This window comes from Condylura cristata, unplaced genomic scaffold, assembly GCF_000260355.1.
Source record: "Condylura cristata isolate star-nosed mole 26May11 unplaced genomic scaffold, ConCri1.0 scaffold00038, whole genome shotgun sequence".
NCBI classification, from domain to species: Eukaryota; Metazoa; Chordata; class Mammalia; order Eulipotyphla; family Talpidae; genus Condylura; species Condylura cristata.
Genome location: NW_004567139.1, coordinates 7711720 through 7723202, shown reverse-complemented (window position 1 = coordinate 7723202; position 11483 = coordinate 7711720). Strand labels below are relative to the sequence as shown.

Here is an 11483-nt window from a genome sequence, read left to right as displayed (position 1 = left end):
ACTTCGTCGATCTGCCTGTTCTGTTCCCCACTCTGTCTCTGGTGAAGCCTCTCGCCGCCCCTGAGCTTCTGGCCTGTACCCCAGTTCTGTATGTACAAATAAATAAATCTTTAAAAAAAAATGAAATAGGTTAAGAGAGGGTTCAATTAAGGAACTGTCATTTCAAAAAAAGCATATTTTTGTGTATGAGCATCTATGTCAAGTGATAGGTAGTGTCCTAAGACTCACTGGTTATACGCATTTATGGGGGTTCACACCCACCATGTGTGTGATGTTTTCTACAAGCAGGAGCACCTTGTCAAGGCGGGGACCCGGCCACGCACTGACGACTGGCAGCCACAGATCTGGTCTCCACTCTCAGCCTTGCATCTCTCCACTGCACCCCTCTGGCCCAGAGAGCCTCCCCAAGGCCTCTGGTGATCATCATGTACAGGTACAGGTTTCATGGACTCCGCCCCCACTGCAGATACTGGAACTACTAATGTCAGACATATTCTGGATGGAGGGGAAATGCCCTGAAAAATCAGAATTTCCATGCTTGCTTATGTTATGACCTTCCTTTTCTGTATAATCAAAATATTCCAAGCAACCATCAGTTTTCTACTGGGTTGCCTCAGCCTCATAAGGTGCTGCCTGGCTCAGGTGAGCAAGTGCTGCTAATTTAGGATGGGAAAGTCCTCTTGGAATAAAAAATATTACAACTAGCTGATTAGTAAAAACAATTATAACAAAATTAATATTGTAAGACAAGGCAGTACTAGAATAACCAGAATTATTTTACTGCCTGGTCGAGAACCCAAATCTCTACTATCTCACATAATCTTTCTAAAGAACTGCTTAAGTTTTCTATTGTTTAGTTTTCAAATAAGGAACTTCACCTAAATCCTCTATTCAGCTTTTGAGGAACCTTACTGTATCTCTTTGTGATTTACTTACAAGAGAATCACTCCACCCTAGCCCCTGACCTTCTTCTTTCCTTCACTTCTCCACCCAGCCTCCACCCTAAGCCTTGACTTGACTTTACCATCTAAGATGTCTTAGTAAAAGTCAAGATCAATAAGACCCCAACTGCTCTCAGAAAAAAGATTGTCATCTCAGCCCCATTCATATGTCAATTGCTTGCCTAAAGTGTATAAATAAACTTCTGCTGAAGGCACAAAGGGAAGACTTGAGCCCAACTCGGACTCCTGTGTCTTCCTCCCACCTGCTCCTCTTTTTCCCTTTTAGGAATCTCCGTTCGCAGATGCCGCTCCCACCTTGAGATCCTGCCTGTTCTGTCCCCCAATAATCCATGATCCGGGAACAGGAGTCTCCAACACCCCAGGGCTTCTTTGACAAAGAAGCAACAGGCCTCCGCCCCGGCTCAGACCTGTGGTTCAGGGCCAGTCCTCGATCAGCAGAAGTAACTGCAGTCCACACGAGGCCCTTGCTTAAAAGTGTAAAAACCATGGCAAGATAAAGAACCGCAAAAGCAGAAGGAGTGAACCCCAGAAACTCCTGCCCCGCCCCCAGAGGGCCCTGCTGGCTGGCGGGGGCAAGTGGAAACAGCCTGCAACCTCACGTACTTTGTCTTGGGTACAGATGCAGGAGAAAGGGGATCTGCAGTTGTCTTGACACCCGTCTGCCTGCTGTGACCTTGAACAAGTAACTTACATTTTTTTCTTTGACCTCTGTTTTCTCTATTTATAACATGAAATTAGTAATAAAACATGTGGTAAGGTGTCATAGCACATTGAAGTTTGCTGTAAACTGTAACATGTTCCACAGGAATCATGCATTTATTTTTATCATTTATTGTGAGCAACTATTTGTCTCACTGGTATTCTAGATTAGAGGGCAGAGGATGATTCTTTAAAAGAGATTTATTTTTTAATTTATGCGTACAAGAACTGGGGCACAAGCCAGAGGTTCAGGGGACAAGAGGATCCACCAAAGACAGAGTGGGGAGCAGAGAAGGCGGATCCACAGAAATGTGGGGCTGAGGGGAGCAGCGGGCCGGACTGGAGAGGGCTGCTGGCCGTATCTCCCTGTGGATGGCCTCCTAGCTGGGGGCCAAACTCAGGCCCTTATCCACAGTGGCTGCCGATAGCTCCATAGCGCTGAGGCTTTAACCCCTGTGCTGCCAGAGAGGCCCTGCACAGATGACTTTATATTCCCAGATGACAATCTAATGAAGCCCTGAGAGGGCTGGGGAGGTCCTGTCTCCACTGGGCTGCGTCCACCAGCCACTTTATTCCCTTCTGACTGTTCAAAGGCTGCTCAGTGAGAAATCGGGAGGGGCTGGAGACTGGGGTGCATGAACCTCCCGACTGTCCCCTGGGGGCTTCTCCAAGAGGCAGGTCTGCTGGGGTGGGAGTGGGGGCACAGAGTGAGGATGCAAAATTCGAGTGGCAGAGGTGGGGGGAGGCGTGTGTTATTTTTAAAAGGTCCTTGACAACAACAGATAACAGAAAACAAATACCTCACTATCACTGACTGCCTATACCTGTTGGTGGGGGAGGGGGTGGAGGTCGCCAGAGGAACAGAAAGAGAAAATGTGACTCAAACACAACCTGGTCAGAGCACCTGAAGCCCGCCGCTGGCATTTGCAGAGGCACGCATCCTTACACGAAATCTGTTGATGGATGAAAACTGTTCGCTGATAACCAGGAACACAAACTCCAACAGAAAGGAGTAAGCAGACTGGCATCAAGGCCAGGGAAACAGGGATGATTTGCTGGGGGCCTTTGCTGGCCCCCCCCACCCCCAATTATATTATTTTCACGGCACCAGTGGAGTCTGGATACTGTGGGTGGAGTCTGGATACTGTGGGGAGCAGAACCAGGTCTGCAGACCTCGTTGGTGGTCAGTGAGGGGTTAAGATGTCCAGGTCTAGAGTTTGCTGCTGGCTTGGCTGTGTTCCAGAAAACCTCCTCCACTCCTGAGTGCTGTGCAAGTCAGCAGAGGGCGGAGTCTCCATTTGGCTGGTCTCCTCCGGGAAGTCTCTCGCCTGGGGAGGCCGGGTGGAGACCAGGCGCTCTTGGGGTAAGTTTGGAGTCACTTCCAATTTCCTGTTCCAAAGTTTTCCGCCTATGTCTGGACGCTCCAGCAAGTGGGGTTTCCTGCCCTGAAAATAAAGGCAGCCACAGTCCTTCCCAGAACAGCTTACAGGAGGAAACCTTTGAGCACCTGCACTAGGGAGTCTGAAATATTTTCTCACAAAAGGGCCCCAGAGTCGGCAGTCGGCAGAAGAGGGGGAAGAGCGTGGGGAGGAAGTCTGAAGAGTCTGGACAAACCTCCCTCCTCCGACTGAGTCACCATCGTAGGCTGGTTCCAGGGAACCAGCCTGCACCCTCCCAAGTCAGCTGCCTTCTCTGGGGTCCCAGCGGGGCTGCACATCAGACAGAGGTGCCCTGGTGGTCAGAGGTCACAGCTGATGCAACATAGCTTTGTTTATTTATCTGGAAGCCTCCAGAGCAAGCCAGAGGGGAAGGGAGGGGTCTCCAGGGAACAGCTAACTTTCCTTGGCTTTCTTGTTTGCTCTCGAGCCCAGAGGAAAACTCTCAAGAACTGGAGCCAGTGTTTTTTTTACCTTGGTTTTATAGATTTGTTCCATTTTTCAATGAAAAAAAAAAAAAAAAGGCCTCATTGAGGCTTGACACACTGGCTTCTTTGAAAGTGAAATCTCTCCACCTACAGGGAGTGAGTTTTCTGTGGAATCTGATTCTTTGGTCCTGTTCCTGTTCCGTTAACATTGTCTAACTGGAAAAAAACAGTGGTACTCACTAGATTCTAGGATCAGTGGTGACGGCCCCTGTCTGGGGGAGGGGGGTCTGGCGTGGGACACTGTCTCTCAGATATATATTTTAAAGGTTTATTAATTTATTCATACAGAACTGGGGTACAGCCAGAGGCACAGGGGTGGTGAGAGGCTTCACTAGAGGCACTGGGGAGCAGGACAGGCAGATCAATGGAGGACACTGAGGGGAGCAGGGGACGGGCCAGTAGAGGCCTCCCGGGCCGGGGATCGAACTTGCACTGTGGGTCACCTCCCGGGCCAGGGATCGAACTTGCACTGTGGGTCACCTCCTGGGCCGGGATCTAACTTGCACTGAAGCAGCTGCCGCCCGCTGCAGTGCTGCTCCTAACCCGGTGTGCCGCCAGCGAGGCCTGCTGTCTCTCGGGTATTAACTCTTAATCAGAAGCCGCAAGTGAGACAAGGCCTGACCCTGAGTCAGGGTGACGGTTTCTCCCGAGCTGCCCCATCCCACGCCTTCCTGCAATGTCTTAGGTCGCCCGTCTCTGAAACTCCGCACTGTGCCCACATGTGAGGACGCAGCTTATGGAAGGTTCAGGCACAAGTGTCGAGTCTGGTGCTCTGTGGAGTTTCTTTCACTTTGGCAATGTCCCAAAAGTGTTTGTTGAGTGACGGGCTGAGGTCTCTTTAGGCTATAGAAATCACAAGATGAGCAGAGAAAGGGAAGTGAGGACAAGTGCGAAGAGGAAGAGGAGGCTGGTGTGTTGGTGCCGAGTTAGCACACTACCCCCGGGGCTCCGGGGGATGTGCCCCCTGTTGTGCATGTCAAGGCGGCCAGGTGATCGGGCCGATAAAGCCATCACAGACTTGTGTTTCCGACCTGACCTTTCTCTGCCCTAGCACACTCCCTTGTAAGGGAGTGTCGGCATCTGGCAGCTGCAGGCGGTGTGGCAAGAGAAATTCCCCACTTCCTCCTTTCCCGCCTTAATCTTCCACTCCTGCTGCCTAATGGTATATAAAGGGGTCGCTGGCAATAAACGAGACTCCTGGATGAAGAACCTCGGCGGCCTGTGTTTTCTTTAACCTCATCGTCCCTCGCCGGACTCGGCTCCGATCAGCCGGACGCGGCACTGGTGGAGGACCCGCGGCCTGTCACCTGGAGGAGGAGCTGGAGCAGAGTCACCGGGCGCGGAGCTCCCAGTGGGGTGGAACCTCTGAGGGCTCCTCCCGGGTCTGCCCAGCACTTCCATTTTCCCAGAGAGGACCAAACCCTGTGTGAATGGATGGACACTCGGGTCTGTCTGTCCTTCCGGACGCCACCGAGGAGGCTGCTGTGCCTAGCGGGTGCCTGTCCAGACGCAGGCTGGCCTGCGGCTGCTCCCCAGAGCCTGGTGACGCTGAAGTCGTGCCGAGCTGAGGCCCCTCCTCCCGGTCTGCGGGTGCGGGCAGGGCACGACCCTGCGCCCTGGCTCCCTGGCCGGGTGCTGAGCCCCTCCGCCCACCCTTGTCTTTGGGCGCTGCGGAGTCTGGCTGCAAGGGGCGCTGAGAGTTCTCCAAGTAAAGAAGCAGGGAGGCTCTTCACAAGTTTTAAATTATTTAGTTGCATCAAACATTCGGATTTGTGAGGACAATAGCAACCCTATTAAAAACTCCAAGCATGTGATGAATGAACGAAATGCAGGTCCCAGCTCCCAGCCCACATGCTGGAATATTCTGAGAGTTACTCAGGCTCATGTAGGTCAGCCTCCAGCTCTGAGCACAGGGCAGGCACAAAGGCATCGCAGGCTAGGATCTGTGGCAGAGCATTTTCACAGCAGTGAGTTTCATTGCACGGGACCCTCACCGCCCAGAGAAAGGAGGTATTCAACTTAGGAAGTCAGAGCCGGGAAGTTCACACAAAGTCATGGCTTTTGGTGCAGGGGCTAGGCCTGCTCTTCCCACAGAGACTCGCTGATTCAGTTGTGAACAGATGTGAGATTACAGCTGCTTAGTGAATGCTCCCTATATGGCAGAACATTCGCACCCACACACACGCTTCTTAAATGCCACAAATATACATACTTTATATATACATACTCATTAAAAAAAAAATTAAAACTAAGGGCCCTCCCTGGTGGTGCAATGGGTTAGGACGCAGCACTGCAAGCTGGCCACAGCCATTTCAATGAGAGTTCGATCCCCGGCCCTGGAGGTGACCCACATGGCACAGCAGACCTCTCCTGCCTCGCCCTCTGCTCCCCTCAGCAGTGTCCCCTGCCGATCTACCTGTTCTGCTCCCCACCTGTCTCTGGTGAATCCTCTCACTGCCCCTGCACCTCTGGCTTGTACCTCAATTCTATATGCATAATAAATATATAAATCGTAAAAAAAAGAAATTTCGGCGCTCCCTGGTGGCGCAGCGGGTTAAAGCACAGCACAAAGAAACTTAAACCACTTCAGCATGAGTTCGATTCCCGCCTGCCCCGGAGGTGACCACATGGCGCGGCAGACCTCTCCTGACCTGCCCGCTGCTCCCCTCAGCAGTGTACTTCGTTGATCTGCCTGTTCTGCTCCCCACTCACTCTCTCTCTGTTGAATCCTCTCACCCTCTGCATCTCTGACCTGTACCCCAGTTCTGTACGAATAAATAAATAAAAATCTAAAAAAAAAAAAAAGAAATTTCATTATCTTTTTTTTAAAAAAGTCAAAACCCAAAACTAAACCAACAATAAAATAAGCCGGGTATTATAACTTGTGTTATACAGTTAAGAAAAGTAAGTCTCACAGAGGTTTAAAGTCACATTATGGTCTTTCTGATTCCCAGCCTGGGGGCTCCTTCCACCACACAGCAACTTCTCTTCTCTCACAAGTTTCCAGGTCTACCCTACATGAAATCTGGCAGCTCAGTCAGACCACAAAAGCCAGGGATCCCCTCTCTACAGGTGACTTATGGGAGGAGGAGGGGAAGGGTGTCGGGGAGGGGCAGGGACATCAGCCAGGTCCTGCTGTTCACCTTAGTAGCCAAGGTAGAGGGCCGTACTCAGTGGTAATGCGGCAAAGTTTACGCTTAAGATTCCAGATTTTTGGTGTTTATTATACTTCAATGTAAACTTTGTTTGAAAAAAAAAAAAAATCCTTATTCTTAGCAACTCATGTTGGAGGGGAGTTCTGCTTCCCTCAGCCAATGTAGTTTAGCAAATGAACAAGCCAAGTGAACTTGGATTCTGTAGCACAGTAGTTTGTAAAGTGACACAAATGTGGGTCCCTCCCTAGTGGCTCAGGAGTTAAAGCGCAGCACTATGAAGCTGTCCACAGCCACTGCAGCATGAATTTGATCCCTGGCCAGGGAGGGACCCACAGGGCGCAGCAGACTTCTCCTGTCTCCTCACTGCTCCCCTCAGCAGTGGATTTCATTGATCTGCCTGTTCTGCTTCCCACTGTCTCTCGTGAATCCTCTCCCCCCCTACACCTCTGGCCTGCACCCCAGTTCTTGTGTGCCAATAAATAACTTTTTAAAAAATTGAAAAAAATAAAGTGATACAAATATGTTGGTGCTCTGCCCCCTTCCAAAACAGTTCCTACATGAATCACATATTAAAAGTCATAATAAAATCATATCAGGAAGGGGTGATGGCCACAGTGTGAAAGGAGAACTTTCTATACTCATCGGTCACTCATTGGGCGCTACAGCTTCTGCTCTCAGGGTGCTCGCAACCCAGCCAGAGACTGAGCCTTACCAGTAAGCAGCCACTTGCATTCAAGTAGAGCAGAAGTTGTAGGAACAGGCTGTCTTCCTACGGGGTGATCGATAAACCCGAAGGAAGCATAAGTTCTCACGGGCCACAATCTACCTTTCGTGTGGAGGTAATTTAGGTTGGAAAGACGACCCTTGATCAATAATTTATAATCATTGACCTCCAAATCTTAAAGCTTTCAAAATGAATATTTATATCTTTATTAGATGATTTAGACCTGGAGAGATCCATCTATTTCATCACCAGGGTACTTTGCAGTTGATGTGTAAGTACGTGTCTTTGTCTGCCTGCGCTTTCTATCAGTGCATTTCATAGCCCCAGATAAACAGACCTTCTGCTAGTTAACTTCAAACTTCCTGATTGAGGCAGTTATAAATTTTTCTTCTCTAGACTCTAGAGGTTGAGTGACCTGGAAGGAGAAATTACATGGGCTATTCAAACCTATAGATCTACATTCGTCCAAAGTCCATTTTCCATCCTTTGCATCAGACAAAACATGGCACAGAATCATAACCTGAAATTTCAATGTGAATATTTATTTCCAAGAGATCTTGTTAAAGTATGAATTCGGTTTCAGTTTCTCTGGGTGGAGACTTAGACTTGAAGTTCCTACAAGCTCCCAGGTAACATCAATGCGGAGGTCTGAAGACCTCATTTGCATAGAGAAAAGAACATTTGGAATATTAATTTCTGGCTTTTCGTGCTAGCGAGGCCGCTACTGTATTTTCTTGTCACTTTTTCTCTTAGATCAGATGATTTCAAAGCTTGCCTTTATGCAATTTTCAGGGAGGTATTTTGATTGAAATAATATCCAAGTAAAGGACCATCCGCAGTTTTTCAGAGTTCTAACAGATAAATCAAATAACCAAAGCAGGAAATATAAGAGCTCAGTGAGGAAGGCAGAAAAAGGATGAAGAGCAATGCTGACTTCCTAATAGCAACTAGATGGCTTTGATTCTTTCAAAGTGATGGGTTTTTGGATTTCAAAACAGAGGCTGTTCCTTTTTTTTTTCTTCCCTGAATGGTGATTTCAAGAGGAGACCTACATTTCTGAGATTTTGAGTTGCATAAGAAACTTGAGTGAGGGAAGCAAGGGCTGAGTTAGAGCTTTGAAATAAGGCAACACTTTCAAGAGGCTGTGAGCAAGGCGCTGCTGGAGAGCAGCTTTCTGGCACCAGGATGGAGTGTGGTTTGAAAACAACCATTTATTTCTCCTGCAGATAATTTCTATGCCTGATTTCAGCCAAGTTGGCAGGGACTCAGGACTTTGACTACAATTAACAGACCTAAAGGGGCTGGAGTTTGTGGTGAGGCAAGGATGGAGGGATAAACACAGCCTGCAAGGATTACAGAGATGAGCGTGCTCGGGTTCAAAGGCACAGGAGAGACACAGGTGATACAAGTGAAGGAGATGCCCTTCGCAGTTCGAAGCTCTGCTGGCGGCCCCTCCCCCACACCACGCATCCGCTTTGAGCAGTAAACAGGATCGTACAGACCTACAGTATCCAGCTGTTTCTCTTTAACTCCCAAAGTGAAGTCAGGCACGGAGAGAAGTCCTGGCGACGCCCTCTTCCTGCTTTGACATCAGGCAGGACCGGAGGAGAGGCTTACCTTATGCAGGACGTGCTCATAGAAGTCAGGGCCAGCTCCCCCTTGATAGGAGTCGAGTCTCTGCAGTTCCATTGCCCGGCCGGGAGCCCGCTGCCTCTTGCTCTCTCAGCGTTCTGCGTCAGCACTGGTCGCAGCCCTGTCCGGGCTCCCCGGGGTGCGGCAGGCGGGGTTCTGAGCGCCGCGGGCCGGGCTGCATCCGGGTTCAGCACTGGACAGCTCCCGCCCGCCCGTGGCTCCCGGGCCGCAGCAGCCGGCCTCCGCGTTTCAGCACCTGGACCAGCGAGGCTCTCTGCGCTCCGCGACCGGAGTGCTGAGATCCAGGCTGCTTAGAATCCAGCGCCCTGACTCCAGAAGGCGGGAAGGCTGCAAGATTTCAGTCTAGCCGCTAGTCCGTGCGTACCTTTTAGCTACTGGACTCTGAAGGCGCAGCGACACGCTGCGTTCTCAGGGCATCTCGGTCCCTGGAGCTCACTGTTCCCGAGAAACCAACGTCCAAGTCACGACCTGCTCCCCGCCTGCGTTTGCAAAGCCCTGCGGCACTGGCGCCGCGCTCTCTTGGCCTCTGAGTAATTTTTTCCTGCATGTTATGAGGAAACATAACAGATGATGGGGCCTTAGGGGTTCCTAAAACCTCCGAATTATTGTGTTAAAATCTGTTTGATTACATTTTCATAAGAGAGGGCTCAGAGTTTTCATTACACTTTCTAGAGCTCATATGACCCCCCCCAGAACTTAAAAACAAGCGGTTACACTTCAAATCTTGGTTCTCAGAGCTACTATTTGTATAACACTGGGCAAGTACTTGACTTCCCCTAGTTGTCCACAAACGGAGATAGTAAGAGTGTCTACTTTATGAGGTTGTTTTGACGATTTAGTGAATTAACTCATGTGAAGAGCCTAGAACGGTGCCTTGCATATATTCAGAACGCAGGAATATTCACTGCAATGTCCTCTGGACGACCCTCAAGGGGATGGAGGGCCTGGCTACATCCCCAAACACGTGGAGAGTCCTGCTGCTGGGACCCTCGATCATCGGGAACACCACCGGGAACAGGAGTGCCTGAGGCTCACCCCCGGGGAGACGGGTGCCTCAGGGTGACCCTCAGCTACAGCAACAGGCACCAGTCCTAGCCCCTCTGACTGCTGAGCTGGTATCAGTATGGAGGGTAAGGTCTAGGGTTAAAAGGTTGCATTTTGCCCCTGGGTTTCTACTCCTTTTAAGTTGGGTGGCCTTAGCCAAATCACTTATGTTCTCTGGGTGTTTGTGTTTTCTATAAAATGGACTGAGTGGGGCTCTCTCTGGTGGCGCAATGGGTTAAAGCACAGCACTAAGAAGCTCTCCACAGCCACTATAGCCTGAGCCTGATTCCCAGCCAGAGAGCTGACCCACATGGCATGGCAGATCTCTCCTAGACCACCTGCAGTTCCCCTCAGCAGTATATTTCAGTATTTATTCCCTTGTCCTATTCCCCACTCTTTCACTGGTGAATCCTCTCACTCCCACACCTCTTGTATGTATAAATAACACCTAGTTCTTATATGCATACATAAATAGATTGTTTTTTAAACAAGAAGTACATTATTATTTTTTAAAGATTTATTTATTTATGTATACAGAACTGGACTACACGCCAGAGGTGCAGGGGCAGTAAGAGGATTCACCAGAGACAGAGTGGGGAGCAGAACAGGCAGATCAAGGAAGCACACTGCTGAGGGGAACAGCCAGTGAGACAGGAGAGGTCTGCCACACCATGTGGGTCACCTCCCCGGCTGGGGATTGAACTTTGTCAAAGTGGCTGCAGCCAGCTTCATAGTGCTGGCCCCATCCCACCAGGGAGGGCCCAACAGAAGTACTTTAAATAGAGAAATGACATGGCCAGATTTGGGTTTTAAAGACATTACTCTGAATGCTGTGGATTAAGAGCCAAGAATAAATGTGCTCCTTTTTTTTCTTATTGATTTATAAAAGCTCTTTATATATTGAGGACATTGATTATTTATGCAATAAATATTTCATTTAGGTGCATACACATTTCTTGGGGAATTGACTCCTTATCATTTTATGGGTGGGAATGTGGACTTCTAGGTCTTTACTTGTCAGAGTTGAAGTTAGATGTCCTTCATTTAGAATTAAAGCATCATGTCTCTTGTAAAAAAATTCCAAAAACCCTTCAATCTCTAATCGTGTCTGGAATTTTGGGTAGCATTTTAAATTAACATGATAATTTTCAACAACCCCTTAGTCGTTATATCTTGGATTAGTCTCTTTGTTATTGGAGGTCACTCAAATGTCACTGATAAGTATAGCAAGTCCTTGAATGATGTCATTAAAAAAAAAAGATGTATTTATTTATGCATACAGAACTGTGGTACAGGCCAGAGGTGCAGGGGGGTGAGAGGAT

At 49.1% G+C, this 11483-nt stretch overlaps 1 protein-coding gene across 2 annotated transcripts in view; it reads right to left on the bottom strand.

Annotated features, from left to right (window-relative positions):
- The window catches only part of RAB37 (RAB37, member RAS oncogene family), a 48591-nt gene extending 39039 nt beyond the window's left edge, over nt 1-9552 (bottom strand). Inside the window, exon 1 of one of the 2 annotated variants that reach the window (XM_012733149.1) lies at nt 9082-9552. In XM_012733149.1, the coding sequence (XP_012588603.1) occupies nt 9082-9153 (72 nt within the window). In that variant the 5' untranslated portion in view covers nt 9154-9552. The remainder of the gene's footprint in view (nt 1-9081) is intronic. The other variant, XM_004693474.2, reaches the window with a different exon arrangement.
- Between the last annotated feature and the right edge of the window lie 1931 nt (nt 9553-11483).